Consider the following 18,706-nt stretch of genomic DNA (forward strand, 5'->3'; position numbering starts at 1 on the left):
CAGGACCCAGAGTGCATAAATCTGAAAACGTCAACCGTTGCGTTTTCATGTGTACAGCCAATCCGTATATTTTGTGAAACGATTATGTCATCACCCCACATCTCAACCCTAGTCAGACACTAGATGACACTTGCTTGCTCCAAGTCTTCTGTTCTGGCATGTATACCACATTGTTTTGAGTCAGAATATTTTTCCATTAAAAAAAAAAAAAAAAACACGGATAGTGGAAGCTCTGGCTTTGTGTGGATGTGGCCTAAGTGATGTACTTAATTTTTTTTATCAATTTAATGTGTTCTTGCTGAATAAAAGTATTCATTTCTTTGAAAAAGCCCTGCTAATATTTGGTTCTTATCTTTTTTGCTGCTTGTTCCTGTTCTCTGTAAGGTGTCAGTGGCAGGTGGAGGCTAATGGCGCGATATCTCCTGCTCTCACGCCGTCTCCGTCTCCCCTGCCTTTAACCATTGATGAGGAGAGAGAGTTCACCTATCCTTCAGACATCCTCGCCCCCCCTCCAGGCCCAATGCCAGGGGCTTGCTGTGAGCTTCCCCGCATCCACTTACCTCCAGGCATTATGGGCCGACTGAGGGAGCTGTCTGGAAGAGCCCGGCCTCAGTTTCGACCCAGCATCAAGTAAGCACATGATAGGGAGTCTACCTATTAGTGGGAAGCAATTTAACGATAGCAGAACATTTAACCTTAAGCATAAATGCATCTTGAAATGTATGGAGGACTAGAAGTGCCACATACAAAAGTAGTTTTTAATTAGTTTATTCATTAAAAAAGAAAGTAGTATTTAATTTAATTGATTTACACTTCCATAAAGGTTTGACTTCTTGACAGCAAACCACAACATTATAGCTTCTACATCAGAAGTATAGAATAATAATTAATCTTACATTTATTCTCTTCTCAGAGAGGTCATCCGTCCTGATGTCATGGAGGAAGTGATCGTGTCGTGTGTAATAAAGCACTTGGGTCTGGTGGATGCGCTGCAGTCACTGGTGAACTTCCAGTACAGAGAAGTGCACAGAGAGGAACACAATCTGCTCTGCAAAATCATGGCCGAGACCTACAAGAAGATCAATGCGATGGAAAGACAGTTACAAGTGCGTGTTACAAGTAGCCACAGATGCAGAGCTCTTCATATACATATTGTGTGATGCTGTTGAAGAGTTACACACTATTCTGTGTCTGTGTTTGTTTCAGAGTGTAGCTGAACTGGAGCAGAAGTGGCAGAGTGAAGTAGATGAAGCTCAACAGGGCAAACTTGAGAATAACTCGCCCTTCTTCCACGACTATCACTTCTTTGAGGTAAGTAATGATGAACTTATGAAAATAATATACTTTAAGGAATTTACTTAATTGCAATTTTAATAGTTTATATTAAATTAACTTTAGAATGTTTTTTTACCTACTTAAGTAGGACTTAAGTACTTCTTTATATGTAATTTCATAATTACTCATAATTATTTGTCTAAAATATGGTTGTGCATGATAATACAAATGTTATATTTGTAATGTGCATATAAATGCACAATTTGTACCTTACCATACATAAAAGTGAAAGTGTGGTCAAGAGATCCACTGGCCATAAATGGGTTTATAGTTTTATTTTGGCCGATCTCTATTTGGGATTTGCGCACAAACTGCATTGCAATCATTTCCCAAAATGTCATTTGTGTGGAAATATTACGAAGTCTGTAAAGAGGACATTAACGCAGGACGGACGCAAAGAAGAGAACCGAGAATACTGTACCAGGAACAACAAGCTCACTTTTTACAATGCTTGAAATATTGGAAGAAAAATATGAATATTGCATTGGGGGAGGGGGTTTATATGAATGTATCTTTGAAGGGAACTGACTGTCTTCAGAAAGTTTCAATGAATTCAATTAAGTATTTTCTTTTCCTCTTACACCATGGTACTTCAGAGAATGCCATGGTATTTCCACAAATGTTAAATTGGCATAATTAGCTTAAAATTCACCGTTACAAGAGCCACCTTGCTAGAGGAACATTTCCAAAATGAAATGTGTTCTTTGCATGATAAAAGAGAAAGCTTTGGTTATAATGTGTCCTTAAAGGTGCCAGAGAATGGAAAACTGTGTTTACCTTGGCATAGTTGAATAATAAGAGTTCTGTACATGGAACTGACATACCATGAGCCGCAAACACCACAGTTTCCTCCTTCATATGTAAATCTTGTGCGTGCAGAAGACCACTGATAAACGGCTGAATCTCAATATAACACCGACTGTGACGTAACAGTCGGGATCATTCATTTTTACGCGCCCCCCCCCTGCACAGCCAAATCATCGGAAGTTCTAAAGGTATTATGAAGATGACGTGAAAATTATTGTGAAAATGGAAGATCATGGATATAAATGTTATGTTCTAGGCTGTGCAGGGGATGTGAGCACATTTCACACCCCTCCCACAGAACAGAACTGTTAACAGGCATGTTTGATGTTCATCTATAACAGGGTACCGCACCAATTTAATTCAAAGTTGTTAATTAGTTTCCTCTGACTAGTGTCAATTTCATTAACGAAAATATGACGAAAAATGTTCGTTGACGAGACGACACAAACGTCATTAAACGATAACTGTGACTATATAAACATGCAATATCATTAACAGAAAAAGATGAGACTAAAATGTAGTAAAAAAAATAAAAACGATAAAAAATCAGGAGCGTTCGATCGGTCATGCTTGCGGTTGCCAGATCTCAATCATTTAAATTCCCCAATCAGAGCTTTTCTGTTAAAAGAACACGTATTCTATCCGGTGTTTTACTTAAAATTTGCAATCTGGCTACCATGTGCATGCGAGCTCTCTCTCGCGGGTGTGGATGATCTGAAAACACCAAAGTAAGAAAAAACAAGTAAACTACATTTCAGCAATCTCCATCTGAGATTTTCAGCTTAAAGTGTCATTCAGGTGGTCTGTGTTCTGTCACGACTCACAAGCTGCTTGTGCTGTTTGCGATTGTGTTTTCTGAATAACTGCACTTGTGTGAGCAACTTAACATTATTATTCATGACCGTTCCAAATAAGGTAATAACAGCCCATTTCATTCTAGGAAAAAGTCCAAGGGTTGTAAATGGACATGTAAAACTGTATCTGGAGTATTTTTGCCCTTACCTAAGCCACATACCTTCTATGTAGATATCAGAGAACAATTTAAAATATTGTATCAATGCATTCTATGGCACCTTTTAAAGTTCTTAGTTCCACTGCATTTTGTTTTTATTTTATCTGATCATCACCAATAATTATTAAAGGGTTAGTTCACCCAAAAAGCTCTCTGAACCGTAAATAGGCAGCAACGTCATTGCATTGCTGTGCATCATTAAAACAGTCCGTGTGACTACTGTGGTTCAACCTTAATGTTAAAAAGTATTTAGTCATCCAGAATCGCCTGTTTCTTTAAAGAATAATACAATCGTTTGTACTTGAACAGCTGTGGGACAAGCATTGACAAGCATTATGCAGTGGTTTGTTTCTGCCTTGTATTGTAGACAGGTTTAAGTCAAAGATTGATTAATTTAGTGTGTCTTGTGGCCCATAGAACAAAATGAAGGAGCTGGAACTTCTGTGTTCACTCAAGGAGGTTCCTCTGGACTGCACAGATCCAGAAAATGCTGTGATGGCTTTGAGGTATGACATGAAACTAATTCTGACTCCTTGTAGTGAATTTAAAATGGTTCTCAAAGCTGTCCGGTTACACCTATTCATCATAGATTAGTTTCCACAAAAATATGAAGCAGCATAACTGTTTTTAACATTGACACTGTTTCTTAGAGTGATTTCTGAAGGATCATATGACACTGAAGACTAGAGTAATGAGCTGAAAATTCAGCTTTGGTCACAGGAATAATTTTTTTTTTTTTTTATATTTATAAAATGTGTATTTGTAACCAACAAATTAATCCAACTTACCAACCCCAAACTTTTGAACAATACTGTACTTATGAAACTATTCCCTGTGTTTTTTTTTTTTTTGGACAGAGAGAAGTTCTTCCATGAGGTTAATGCCACGCAGCAGCAAAGAAGCTCCGTTCCACTGGCTAAAACCAAAGCTCTTGTGAAGAGCTTGATAAACCGTTCTGAACTGCTGCTACATGTTACAATAGCACCACAATGCAAGAGTCTGTCTACAACACCAACATGCACACCAGGTTATTTGAACAGACATTTACACATGCACACACTTGCATAAATGTACAAATGTGCTTAATGGCCCTTTAACATGTCTTGCTTACAGCCTGCAAGTCAGTATCGGATGCTAAATCGATGGTTCCTATAGTGAAGCAGCCTGTGTTCCTGCGCAGTATGTCTGCTCCCTCAGATTTGGAAATGATTGCCAACAGTGATGTGGAGTTCACACATGGAGTGCAAAGGTACCTCTGTGACAGCAGAAGCATCAAATAACAGTTATAGAATGAATACGTAGGTTCAACTCTAATTTCTGATTTGTAAAATAGCCAATATGTGCACATTATAATAAGCACATATCAGTTGGATTTTATATGAATATTTGAATGCTTGACAACCAAAGACGGCCTATATTTAGAATAATAAACTACATTATTGTTATTATTGAAGCTGAATTTATTTATTTTTGCATGCATTTATTCATTTAAGCATTCATTCATTAATCAATCCATACATATATTTCTTTATTTATCTGCATGCATTTATTAATTATTTAATTTCCAAATATTTATTTATGCATTTCTTTTTTTTATGTTAAAATACTTTCTCTTGTGCCAGCTTAATTTGTCATTCAAAATTTTGATTTCTCAAAAAGTTTAAAAAGATGGCTCTTTTGTTCAGATAAAGGGGTGTTCAGCAAATCAATAATTTGGTGACGTTTGTTGCTCAGAAATATATATTTCAAATTGGCTTATTGGTTTAAGCTTTAAATTGCTTTAACCTATTTACCTAAATGGGTTCAGGTAAAAAGCTAAATGTTGAATTTTTTTTTACAAATTGTATAAACTAATTGTCTGATTGTCTAGGAGGCGCCTCCACCCATCCAGTCACCGGAGCAGCTCTTTTACACTACTACAGTCATTGGTCATCGAAGACAGCAAGGACAAGCCCACGTATAGCGTGCTCCTGGGACAGCTGTTTGCCTTCATAGGAACTACGCCTGATCAGACTGTAAGATCAGACACATGCAGCAGGACACTTGTCAAGTTAATTACTCACTTGCAGTGTTTCTAAATTGGGTCTTATGCCTGCAGGTGTCCAGCACCAGCTTCCTGTCAGCAGCTCAGACGCGTTGGAGGAGAGGTCGCACGAGGAAGCAGGCTCTGGTTCACATGCGAGAGCTGCTCACTGCTGCTGTCCGGGTGGGAGGGGTCACACATCTGGTCGGCCCAGTTACCATGGTGCTGCAGGGTGGACCAAGGTACATTTTAAACTGGTTTAACCTCAGGTTGCTGCTAAACTACTGTTCAAACTTTGGGGTCAGTAAGATTTTTTTCAGCAAGGATGCATTGAATTGTAAAGACTGTTATAAGCAATTTCTAGTTTAAATAATGAAATAATTGAAAATGAAATGATTGCATCACAGTTTCCACAAAAGTATGAAGGATATAATAATGAAATAATAAATACAGTAACATCAGTAATATTTTGAAAAATAAAAAATCAAACATTTTCTATTGTAATATACACTATATTGCCAAAAGTATTGGGACACCCCTCCAAATCATTGAATTCAGGCGTTCCAATCACTTCCATTGCCACAGGTGTATAAAATCAAGCACCTAGGCATGCAGACTGCTTCTACAAACATTTGTGAACGAATGGGTCACTCTCAGGAGCTCACTGAATTCAAGTGTGGTACCGTGATAGGTTGCCACCTGTGCAATAAGTCTATTTGTGAAATTTCCTCACTACTAAAATATTCCACAGTCAACTGTTAGTGGTATTATAACAAAGTGGAAGCAATTGGGAACAACAGCAACTCCGCCACGAAGTGTTAGGCCAGTGTATGGTGAGGCACACAGTGCTCAGAAGTCGCCAACTTTCTGCAGAGTCAATAGCTACAGACCTCCAAACTTTGTGTGGTCTTCAAATTAGCTCAAGAACAGTGTGGAGAGAGCTTCGTAAAATAGGTTTCCATAGCCGATCAGCTGCATTCAAGCCTTGCATCACCAAGTGCAATGCAAAGCGTCAGATGCAGTGGTGTAAAGCACGCTGCCACTGGACTCTAGAGCAGTGGAGACGTGTTCTCTGGAGTGACGAATCACGCTTCTCTGTCTGGCAATCTGATGGACGAGTCTGGGTTTGGTGGTTGCCAGGAGAACAGTACTTGCCTGATTGCATTGTGCCAAGTGTAAAGTTTAGTGGAGGTGGGGGATTATGGTGTGGGGTTGTTTTTCAGGGCTTGGGCTTGGCCCCTTAGTTCCAGTGAAAGGAGCTCTTAATGCTTGAGCATACCAAGACATTTTGGACTATTTCATGCTCCCAACTTTGTGGGAACAGTTTGGGGATGGCCCCTTTCTGTTCCAACATGACCGCCCACCAGTGCACAAAGCAAAATCCATAAAGACATGGATGAGACCCCAACCCGATCAAGACCTTACTTGACCATGAACATATTTGGAATGAATTAGAGCAGACAATGCGAGCCAGGCCTTCTCGTCCAACATCAGTGCCTGACCTCACAAATATATTTCTAGAAGAATGGTCAAAAATTCCCATAAACAAACTCCTAAACCTTCTGGAAAGCCTTCACAGAAGAGTTGAAGCTGTTATAGCTGCAAAGGGTGGGCCAACTCTATATTAAACCCTACGGATTAAGAATGGGATGTCATTTAAAGTTCATATGCTTGTAAAGGCAGGCGTCCCAAAACTTTTGACAATATAGTGTATGTTAAAATGTAATTTATTCCTGTGATGCAAAGCTGAAAGATTCACCATCATTATTCCAGTCTTCAGTGTCACATTTCAGAAAGCATTCTAACATGCTGATTTGCTGCTCAGATGCAATACATTTTCATCATTAACAATGGTTCTTATTATTATCAATGATGGAAACAGTTTATGTTGCTTATAATTGTTTTCAGGATTCTAGTGTATCTCAGTTGTGCTGCTTCATATTTTTGTGTAAACTGTTTTCAACATTGATAATAACAAGAAATGTTTCAGCATGCAAAAAAAGTTTCATGCAAATCTGCATGTTAGAAAGATTTCTGAACAATCATGTGACACTGAAAACTGGAGGAATGATTCTGAAAATACAGCTTTGCATCACAGGAATACATTACATTACAATTTAAAAGGTAATATATCAATATTACTGTTTTACTGTATTAATGATCAAATAAATGCAGTCTTGGTGAGCGTAAGAGAGTTTAATATTGCTAGATGGATTGCATATCTACAATGAAGCTTAAGTTGTCCGTGTGTGTGTGTGTGTGTGTATAGAGTCGAGGAACTGACCTGTGGTGGCATGATGGAGCAGGTCCAGGAGGCATTTGGAGAGACTATGACATCAGTGGTGTCTCTATGTGCCCGTTACCCCATAGCCTGTTCCAACAGCATTGGTCTGCTATGCACCATCCCTTACACCAGGCAAGCATCTTCAGCCTCATGAAATCTAATATTTTTTGTGGTTTAGAGACCATGTAATTTCACCTAAGTGGCAGCAAAAAGAGTTGTTTCAGAGTTTTTTTTTCTTTTTTTTTTCTTCACATTAGTGACACAGGACATTTTAGTCACATTAGTGAAATTTTGAGGGTAAAAAAGGTCTATTGTCAGTAGTGTTGTGATGTTTGACCTGCTTGAACCCGATACAAAATCTAAGAGTGGAAATCTTTCGCCCTCACGCTAAACTCCCAGTAGTGGAAGTTCCATTAGTTAAATTTTACCAATAACATAACATTTTATAGGTAACCATACATTAATATTCAGATGACTTGGTTACATCTGAAGTCAATCTAAAATAAGAAACCTTCATCTAATGTGCTGTCTGATGGTGTCCACAGGAGTGAGGAGCAGTGTCTCGTCCGCAGTGGTTTGGTTCAGCTTATGGACAGGCTTTGTAGTCTGAGCAGTCAGAGGGACTGCAGCTCGAATGAGAAACAAACCAAAAAACAGAAAGTAGCTACGATGGCCTGGGCTGCTTTTCAGGTGCTGGCCAACCGCTGCATTGAGTGGGAAAAAGTCGAAGGTGAGGAAAGTTTACCATTCAAGAAGTACCACTACAAACATGTTTAACCATAACTTAACGCTAACACTCTGTTGTCAAATAGGAGGCTCCACAGATGCTGTGCATTCTGGACTGGCACGACAGGTGTCTAGCTTACTAACCAATCACCTGGCCCGGGCGACAGACTGCTGCGGTAACCAAGCGGCAGGGAATGATGCCCTGCAGGATGTGCTCAGTTTGCTCAACGATCTGTCCAGGTAATTCTGCTTTCACTTATTTAACTTCACTTATTTCGCTGCAGGATGTGCTCAGTTTGCTCAACGATCTGTCCAGGTAATTCTGCTTTGACGTATTTAACGTCGCTTATTTCGTTCTTTACAATGATATAACGCCAAATGTATTTGAATTATGGTTAAAGTGTACCGGTGAATGTACTGTCGAGATGTTTTGGTAAACTAAAGTATAGTTGATTTTAACTGATTTCAACTGTTTCTCCTCTTCCAAGGAGCCACATAGGCAAGACAATCCTGAGCCAGCCTGCCTGTGTGTCCAAGCTTCTGTCATTGCTCCTGGACCAGCGGCCCTCGCCCAAACTGGTGCTGATCATCCTGCAGTTATGCCGTGCTGCGCTGCCACTTATGAGTGTGGAGGACTGTGGGAATGTAGCACTTCCTTCCTGGAGCTACTCTACAAATGCACTGGATGCAGAGCAGCAAGACGCCAATGATCCTGCCTTCCGCATCGCATCACTGCTGCTGGCCAAGCTGGCAGACTATGTGGTGCCAGGTATGAGAGAATGTTGTTTGGCATAAATCAAAATAATATAACTAACAGGTGCTGGTCATATAATTAGAATATCATCAAAAAGTTGATTTATTTCACTAATTCCATTCAAAAAGTGAAACTTGTATATTATATTCATTCATTACACACAGACTGATATATTTCAAATGTTTATTTCTTTTAATTTTGATGATTATAACTGACAATTAAGGAAAATCCCAAATTCAGTATCTCAGAAAATTAGAATATTGTGAAAAGGTTCAATATTGAAGACACCTGGTGCCACACTCTAATCAGCTAATTAACTCAAAACACCTGCAAAGGCCTTTAAATGGTCTCTCAGTGTCTAGTTCTGTAGGCTACACAATCATGAGGAAGACTGCTGACTTGACAGTTGTCCAAAAGGCTACCATTGACACCTTGCACAAGGAGGGCAAGACACAAAAGGTCATTGCAAAAGAGGCTGGCTGTTCACAGAGCTCTGTGTCCAAGCACATTAATAGAGAGGTGAAGGCAAGGAAAAGATGTGGTAGAAAAAATGTGTACAAGCAATAGGGATAACCGCACCCTGGAGAGGATTGTGAAACCAAACCCATTCAAAAATGTGGGGGAGATCCACAAAGAGTGGACTGCAGCTGGAATCAGTGCTTCAAGAACCACTACGCACAGACGTATGCAAGACATGGGTTTCAGCTGTCGCATTCCTTGTGTCAAGCCACTCTTGAACAATAGACAGCATCAGAAGCGTCCCGCCTGGGCTAAAGACGAAAAGGACTGGACTGCTTTTCCTTTGGAAATCAGGGTCCCAGAGTCTGGAGGAGAGGCACACAATCCACGTTGCTTGAGGTCCAGTGTAAAGTTTCCACAGTCAGTGATGGTTTGGGGTGCCATGTCATCTGCTGGTGTTGGTCCACTGTGTTTTCTGAGGTCCAAGGTCAACGCAGCCGTATACCACAACGTTTTAGAGCACTTCATGCTTCCTGCTGCTCACCAACTTTATGGAGATGCAGATTTCATTTTCCAACAGGACTTGGCACCTGCACACTGTGCCAAAGCAACCAGTACCTGGTTTAAGGAGCATGGTATCCCTGTTCTTAATTGGCCAGCAAACTCGCCTGACCTTAACCCCATAGAAAATCTATGGGGTATTGTGAAGAGGAAGATGCGATATGCCAGACCCAACAATGCAGAAGAGCTGAAGGCCACTATCAGAGCAACCTGGGCTCTCATAACACCTGAGCAGTGCCACAGACTGATCGACTCCATGCCACGCCGCATTGCTGCAGTAATTCAGGCAAAAGGAGCCCCAACTAAATATTGAGTGCTGTACATGCTCATACTTTTCACGTTCATACTTTTCAGTTGGCCAAGATTTCTAAAAATCCTTTCTTTGTATTGATCTTAAGTATTATTCTAATTTTCTGAGATACGGAATTTGGGATTTTCCTTAGTTGTCAGTTATAATTATCAAAATGAAAAGAAATAAACATTTGAAATATACCAGTCTGTGTGTAATGAATGAATATAATATACAAGTTTCACTTTTTGAATGGAATTAGTGAAATAAATCAACTTTTTGATGATATTCTAATTATATGACCAGCACCTGGATATATATTCCTAATGCAAAGCTGAGTTTTCAGTATCATTACTCCAGTCTGCAGTGTCACGTGATCCTTCAGAAATCATTATAACATGCTAATTTGCTGCTCAACATACACAAATTCAGAACTAAATTGTGCATTATCTGTTTCTTTCTTTCCTGCTTTATCAGCAAGTTTAATTTTGTTTAATCTCCTCACTTAAGGTTGCCAGACTTTGCTCTCCCCAAGCGCCTCTGAGCCTGACACAAGTCTGACACGGGCCTGTCCTAAGAGCAGTACTAAGACTGACAAAGATGCTAGTGAGGAGGGTGAAGCAGTGGATGGCAAGCTGTCCATTTTCATCCATAAGAGAGAAGACCAGTCATCACATGAGGTGCTTCAGCCATTACTCAGGTAATAACACTGGACAGCCACACTACAAAACACATCAACCTCATTGTATTCTTCTGGGGGGAAAAAAAGAAACCCATTTTAAAAAGGTATTTGTGTAACACCTTGCAGCAGCTCAGAGGGTCGTCCTTTCCGTCTCGGCACTGGAGCGAACATGGAGAAGGTGGTAAAGATGGATCGAGATATGACAAAGGTCAGCTCTGGTTAAGTGTTCACTCTGTTTTTTTACTCTCTAAAAGTCATGCTGAATGTGTAAAATCTGTTCTCCTTTTTGCAGAGTGGCTGCTGTGAGGTGATCACAGAAGAGGCATCATCTGCTTTGCGGAAAGCCAATAAGTGGGCTCAATCTGGGCTTATTGTTAGTGTGGGTCCACCAATAGAGAGCACTGGCCAGGAGAACTCTGGGGTATCCAATACAGGTGACAAGAAGAAAACTGCCCAGTCTACAGTCTGTCGAGAGAGGAACGCTGAATTGGCTCAGTAAGAAAAATATACTTCGCTACTTCTTGAATGTATATCTAAAAGGGAACTGACTGTCTTCAGGAGATCAATTCATCCTACCTCCATAGGATGCCTAATAAAGTAGTGTTTATAAGCGCAGCTGCTTTGTATACAGGGGTAACCGCTGTATTTATGCTTTTCCATAAGCACCACCTACTGTGAGGTTGTGAATTTGTGCTTTTGATCAGACCAATTACATATAACCTGCATAATCAGGCAGAAATGGGAGCTTTATCATTTTATAAAACTTTTTGCTTTTTGCATTTATTATTTAAATCATAGCTTTTACAGTCATTTTACTGTACATTGCAGTAACAGTAACAGATACTGATGTTGTTTAAAAAAATGTTGCTACCTAAACACTAAATATTGTAATATAAATATGAAATAATTGATTGGTTTCTTTTTTGTCTTTTTAAAAACATCTCTTCTGCTCACCAAAGCTGCATTTATTTGTTTAAAAATACAGTAAAACAGTTATATTGTGAAACGTTATTAAAATTTCAAATAAATAGATTAAAATAGTGATGAAAGCTGCATTTCAGCATCCTTACTCCAGTCTTCAGTGTCACATGATCCTTCAGAAATCATTCTAATATGCTGATTTGCTCCAAAAGTTTGGGGTTAGTTAGACTTAAAAACAAATAATTTATTGCTTTTATCTAGCAAGGATACATTAAATTGATCAACTGACTGTAAAAGTTATAATGTTACAAAAGATTTATATTTCAAATAAATCCTAAACTTTTGAACTTTTTATTTATCAAAGAATCCTGAAAAACAACAACAACAACAACAACAAATCAGCATATTCGAATGATTTCTGAAGGATCATGTGACACTGAAGACTGGATTAATGATGCTGAAAATTCAGTTTTGCCTTCACAGGAATAAATTACATTTTAAAATATTTTACAATAGAAAACGATCAAATAAATGCAGCCTTTGGTGAGCATAAGGGACTTCTTTCAAAAACTATAAAACTTCTTATTTTTTCCAAATGTTTGACTATTGCAGTAGTTTTTTTCTAATATCAGAATTTTCTGAAACGCAGATCAGATCCAGTGCGGCCCTTCATCAGTGGTCATGTGGCTAACAGCATGGCTGCTGAGGTTATCGCTCTGCTTCACAGTCTTCTGACTGCACCTGAATCCAACACTGCTCAAATATGGACCAGCACGGCAGAAAAGGTGACCTGCCCTTCTTGATTCTTGTCCTAACCTGGTCTAACAAGGGTGCAATTACAGCTGGCCTATTAAAATTATACTTTTATAATGCTCAATGAACAAACACAACAGTGTTTAAAAACTTCCGTCCTCTCCTCAGGTATTGTCTAGGGCCTTGATGTACATCCCTCAGTTAGGCAAGTATGCTGAGAGTATTCTGGAGAGCGGTAACAGCAGCGGCAGAAAGTTAGCCAAGCTGCAGGCGATTGGTCGACAGGCTGTGGCGGCTCTCTGTGCATTAGGTGGATTCAAGGAGACCATCAAGATTGGTTCTGAAGTCCAGGTGACCGATTTATTTAATCTGAAAACTGTCCCCCCCATCCCCCGATTTTTAGCATAGACCTGAAAATGTATTATCTGAACTTCAATAGTTGTAATTCATAAATGCCTTGGAATGGTTTCAGATTATTGCTGAATTGAAAGCACTTTATGTTAAAACGTTATAGAAGTTTAAGTTTACTGTAAAGCAAATTAACTGTACTAAACATATTTTATATCATACCAAAGACCAGATTTACTAACAGCTTGCGCCAGCGCAAACCCTCTTTTGGCTTTAAAAAACTACTATCAGGATTTACTAACCTGAAATTTTTGCATATGCATTTGTAGGAGATTCACTTTCAGTCACAACATTTATGGGAGGAGAGTATTTAAGGGAATCACACAACGTGATTTACTAAGGTTTGCGCTGGTCAATTTACTGGTATTTGTGGCATTATTTAACACCCAAAAAAGCATGTCTTACACCAGATGCTAATTTATGCTGCTTTTGGTAGATTGCATTGGTCATTATGAAAATGATGCGGCTGCGCCTGTGTTCTTTAATTTGCGCATCGACAGTAGATCACGTGCAGAACTTTCTACTCCCATCTGCGCTTTTTTTGGAATTGCCTTATGTATTTTTTGGTCCCAAGTACGTATTTTACATATGCTAGAAAATGGGAGCCTTATGTCTAACCAAGTTGTGTTCCAAATTTGAAGTTGATATCACAAAAAATGAGGTTCCTGTGAGATTGTGTAGGCGCTATACCAAAAATAGGCCTACATTTTTAGATACATTTGAGAAATTGAGAAAATCGCCTTTAAAATTGTCCAAATTAAGTCCTTAGCAATGCATATTACTAATAATTATTTTTTTTTTTATAAATTTGCGGTAGGAAATGTACAAAATATCTTCATGGATCATGATCTTTACTTAATATCCTAATGATTTTTGGCGTAAAATAAATTTTGACCCATACAATGTATTGTTGGCTATTGCCACAAATATACCCGTGCAACTTATGACTGGTTTTGTGGTCCAGGGTTCCATACAGTGCAGTACATTTTGTAAAATATGAAACATGTCCAATTTTCAAAACATTTTTCACAGGATGAATTTTGAGTGTTTTCAAGCTTTCAAATGATACATCATTTATGATGATTACTAAAATATGTGATGGGGGGGGGCATGCCAAGTGTCCTGCTACCATATATACATTATACTGACAGTTAACAGGAACGCACACAATTTAGTAGCTGAATTATATCAATGCTTATATTGCAAGTATCTCTCTGAAATATTTTCCTCTGTCCATGTCTGTTGTCTATGGCAGGTGGTGGGTAAAGGTGTATTGGATAGTGTTGGTGTCGTCATATCCATTAATGAGCAGGAGGGCATTGCCACCGTCAAGTTTCCTTCCTGCGATTACCGCCGCACAAGCAAGGCGTCTGATATCCTCACTGTACCCATATCCCGCCTCTGCACCCCCCGCTCTGAGGTAATCACCTCTTAGATAAGTGCACAATTGTTATTTTGATGTCATATAGTTAGCAATGATCTTACATTTTGCATTAAACATTGAAAATATTTTCAGCTCACAGTATTGATATCAATTCATAGCCCTTTATTATCTACCCATTTAATTTTATTTCAGTTAACAATAACCTTTTTTAATAGTTACTCTTATTAATGATGTGGAATAATCTTAGAACTTTTCCACAGTGATTTTATGCATCTACAGTAGTTAACAAACATGCCTCAATTTGTAAGTATAGAGTAACAACCCACTGTTTGCTTACCAAGGAGCTGACTAACATACTGCAAGAAAGAAATGATGGGACAAAGCCAGAAAAAAAGACGCTTTGAAATACCATGTTGATATATGATTAAACTTTCCTTGCCATGTCTTGCCTTTGCCTCAGGACTCTTCAAGCTTGCTCGTTTCTAAAGGAGCTCAGATATCTGATGTCATGTCTTAATCTTGTCTCATGGAGCTCTGTGTGTTTGTTGTAAGGCTCTGCCGCTGCATAAGCTGTCCATCACAGAGAAGGTTGTTCAGGCTGTGCAGTCCATGTTACTGCCACAGGAGGGCAGTCTGTCCATCCACACGTCCCTCCCTGCGTCTGGAGACGGATCCAGTCCTGTGATGGCTGTGGTGCGTCTTCTGGCCGAGATCAGAACTAGGTCAGACCCTCAATGAATCTTATATCGAGACATAGCACAACCAAGACTAGAATGTGTAAGAATGTGTCATTGTACGGTACTGCTATGAACCCATATGGGATATTTATCGAGCGTGTCTGTCTTTGACTCTGTCAGAGCGTGTTTGGTGATGGCGCAGCTGCTTGAGGACAGCTCATTTTGTGAAGAGTTTATTCAGCAGTGTCCAGCAGCAGTGGAGGTGCTCAACCTGATTGCTCAGGAGTGCAGTCCTGGTGAGTGCCGACAACAATAGAGCTGATATAGATGCAACACCCTTTTTTTATGGTACGTTTTTTTTATTGATAAAAGCTATTTTTTTTACATATACAGTTGCAAGAAAAATAACGTAAACCCCTTGCAGAATCTGTAAAAATGTGAATAATTTTAACAAAATTAGAGAGCTCGTACAAAATGCATCTTTACTTTTTATTTAGTACTGTCTTGAATTAGCCTGGATGCCAGCCGAATTTAGCCCTGCCCACAACATTTGAGCTCGGGAAGTTCGGTCTGGACTTGATCCGTTGTGGAGCAACTATGCTCAAACCAGAGCTGTTCGGACCAATCAAATTGTCAGGGCAGGCTTTATACGATGATGGACAGATGATCAATAGTAACGTAATCATCCATGTCACCAAAGAGCGCTTGGGTTTCATTCGTTCTAATCCTAAAAGGAGAACTTGTTTGTATATGCATTCCCCTTTTATATTTCTCTCAAAAATTAGGATTGTGTTGGTAAGTACTCTGTGTATCCTTATAATCACAGCCCAATGGAGCAGTATCAGACTCATATTCTGACTAGAAGCTGAGTATGACGATGTCAGGCTAGTCCTGAATAAGATATTTTACTTTTTTTTTTTTTTTTTTTTACAAATAGTCCACAAACAAATAGCTGAATTTATAAAAAATGTAACCCCATTCAAAAGTTTGTGAACCATTGATTCTTAATACTGTGTGTAATTCCCTGGATGATCCACGGCTGTTTTTTTGGTTTGTGATGGTTGTTCTTAAGTCCCTTGTTTGTCCAGAGCAGTTACAATGCCCAACGTTCTTCAGAAAAATCCTCCAGGTCCTGCACATTCTTCAGTTTTCTAGCATCTTTTGCATGTTTGAACCCTTTCCAGCAGTGACTGTATGATTTTGAGATCCATCTTTTCACACTGAATGTTTGAACCTTGAGTCCCTCAATTGTCCTCAGTGATGCTCCAGAAGGAAACACGATGCATTAAGAGTCGGGGGTGAAAACTATTTCAAGGTAAATAAACAAAGATGCTGGAAAACAGAAGAATTTTCAGGACCTGGAGGATTTTTCTGAAGAACATCGGGCAGTTTAACTTCTCAGGACAAATAAGAGACTCACAAACAACCATCACAAAACAAAAACACTGTCATGGATCATCCAGGTAACGACACAGTAAGAATCAATGATTCATAAACTTTTGAACGGGGTCATTTTTATAAATTCAGCTTTTTTTTTTGTCTTGTGGACAATATGTAAACATCTTTTATGTAAAATATCTTATTCAGGAAAGTACTAAATACAAAAATAACATGCTTTTTGTGTGATCTCTTATTTTGTTAAAATTATTCACAGATTCTGCAAAGGGTTCACATACTTTTTCTTGCAACTCTATTTGTGCGCCTTTTTGTGTGCTTTATCTTGTTCCTCGGGTGTTAGAAAGGTTGTTAAACAAGTCAAAAGTGACAGTATTCAGTTATGAAATGTAATTATGTGCTGAATTATAATTATATTTATATTGTTGTTATAGGAAAAGACCTAAATTTGCCATTTACGGCATACAACTTGGATGCTAGATGGTGCTATGTAGTTATTTTCGTTTGTAAAATAGCCTGCCCTACACAAAAACATGAGACAGTTTGATTTCAAAATAGTATATAACCAGTTTCACCACTAACTGTATGTAACGGTAATGTAACAGGTGAGCTCTCGGGAAATGATGATGCAGGCTGTTCTTCACCCTCTCATAGCTTTTACTGGGTTTTTTACTGCTGCTGCTGTCTTTTTTGTCAGTCTGAAGACGTATGATATATTCTTGTAAGTAAAACACCATTTATTGGCATGGCTGCTTCTGTGTGTGTTTGTAGGAGAGCGTTTAGTGATGGTTGAGGTGCAGTGTGAGAGGGTTAGGATGCTTTATCGAGATTGTGCTCGTCCTCCTCCACCTCCAGTACAAACTGATCAACGGCAGGTGAGTTGAGCCTCATTAGTGCTGATTTAACATGGACAAGAGAAGCCTTTTGAGTTTTTTTTAAAGACTTATTAGATGAATGATAATATCACACTTTAATTAATGTCATTCTCTCAGCTTCCTGCATGCCATAAATGGGCTGCGTTGTTAACACAAAACGATTGGCAGACATAAATCCCTTCAAAGACTTCTGATTGGATGAATATTCTGACACTTGTGATATGTGAATACCTTGCTTAGCCCTTTTTTTCTCTCTTTGCAGCCTAAAGAAATCACATGGTGTCCATCACGCGTCTTCCCTCCAGTTCGGGCCTGCATGTTCTCTTCACACTTGACCTCTGTGACCTTTCTGGCGGATCCAAGTGCAGGTGGAGGCCTTCCCAGAGGAACTTTCATCTACGCCACTTCACCTGTGCCTGTTCAGGTAACTACAGCCTTGTTACCTGATACCTGATACATTTGGCAATATTCTAAACAAATAGAATCCAAACAAGATGCAAAAAGATTGAACTGTCATGGATTCATTCATTTGCACATTAACAGCAAAATTTGTTTAAGAAATTACAAATAGCTGTTGCAGAGTATACTTATTTCTCTGATGTAAACTACACCAATTATCATATATCATACTTCATCAATTTCATACTTATTCAGTTTAAGGTTTCCAAACATAGTTATCAATGAATTTGGATAGACCATTGTGATCGCTCTGTTTCACCCACTGTTGCTGAGATTCTGTGGAATTTTTATGGCAGTCACAGGCCAACCATAGGAATTAGTCTCTAGATGGGTTAAGGGCAGAAACTGCATGTAGACCAATCAGAAGTCCTGTCCTTCCTGGGCTTGGTACCATAGGTCTTCTTCTTACCCTCTAAGAGGTGTCTGGCTATTGTCCTAGCATCTTTATCTGATGGCGTTGGACAGCTTGTTTAACCCACCAAGATCCAATCAAAATGAGGGGCCCAGCCATAAACTAGGCCCTGGAATGTGCTGTACACTACAACAGTAAAGGCACTGATAATGTTACAAAAGACTTCTATTTCAAATAAATGCTGTTCTTTTGAAATTTATATTCATCCTGGGGAAAAAAACGTGTCACGGTTTCCACAAAAATTTCCAACATTGTTAATAGTAATAAATGTTTATTGAGCAGCAAAGCAGCATATTAGAATGATTTCTGAAGGATCATGTGACACTGAAGAGTAATGATGCTGAAAATTCAACTTTACATTACAGGAATAAATTACATTTTAACATGTATTGCAATAGAAAACAAATACAGAAAACCGTTTTTACTGTATTTTTGATCAAGTAAATTCTGCTTTGGTGAACATAACAGACTTTCAAAAACATGAAACCAA

At 38.9% G+C, this 18,706-nt stretch overlaps 1 protein-coding gene across 2 annotated transcripts in view; it reads left to right on the plus strand.

The window, feature by feature from the left end:
* Positions 1-18,706, plus strand: part of hectd4 (HECT domain E3 ubiquitin protein ligase 4) — a 117,859-nt gene that overhangs the window by 53,191 nt on the left and 45,962 nt on the right. For both annotated transcript variants that reach the window (XM_079809909.1, XM_079809910.1), the window contains exons 25-46: positions 385-630; positions 914-1,106; positions 1,207-1,311; positions 3,572-3,660; positions 4,012-4,181; positions 4,268-4,403; positions 5,025-5,169; positions 5,253-5,419; positions 7,447-7,593; positions 8,007-8,191; positions 8,274-8,427; positions 8,676-8,956; positions 10,761-10,950; positions 11,059-11,140; positions 11,225-11,427; positions 12,503-12,638; positions 12,775-12,957; positions 14,270-14,434; positions 14,951-15,120; positions 15,256-15,371; positions 17,242-17,345; positions 17,608-17,769. In XM_079809909.1, coding sequence (XP_079666035.1) covers positions 385-630; positions 914-1,106; positions 1,207-1,311; positions 3,572-3,660; positions 4,012-4,181; positions 4,268-4,403; positions 5,025-5,169; positions 5,253-5,419; positions 7,447-7,593; positions 8,007-8,191; positions 8,274-8,427; positions 8,676-8,956; positions 10,761-10,950; positions 11,059-11,140; positions 11,225-11,427; positions 12,503-12,638; positions 12,775-12,957; positions 14,270-14,434; positions 14,951-15,120; positions 15,256-15,371; positions 17,242-17,345; positions 17,608-17,769 — 3,529 coding nt within the window. The remainder of the gene's footprint in view (positions 1-384; positions 631-913; positions 1,107-1,206; positions 1,312-3,571; positions 3,661-4,011; positions 4,182-4,267; positions 4,404-5,024; positions 5,170-5,252; positions 5,420-7,446; positions 7,594-8,006; positions 8,192-8,273; positions 8,428-8,675; positions 8,957-10,760; positions 10,951-11,058; positions 11,141-11,224; positions 11,428-12,502; positions 12,639-12,774; positions 12,958-14,269; positions 14,435-14,950; positions 15,121-15,255; positions 15,372-17,241; positions 17,346-17,607; positions 17,770-18,706) is intronic.

The sequence above is a fragment of the Gobio gobio genome (assembly GCF_949357685.1).
Source record: "Gobio gobio genome assembly, chromosome: 2".
In the NCBI taxonomy this organism is placed as follows: Eukaryota; Metazoa; Chordata; class Actinopteri; order Cypriniformes; family Gobionidae; genus Gobio; species Gobio gobio.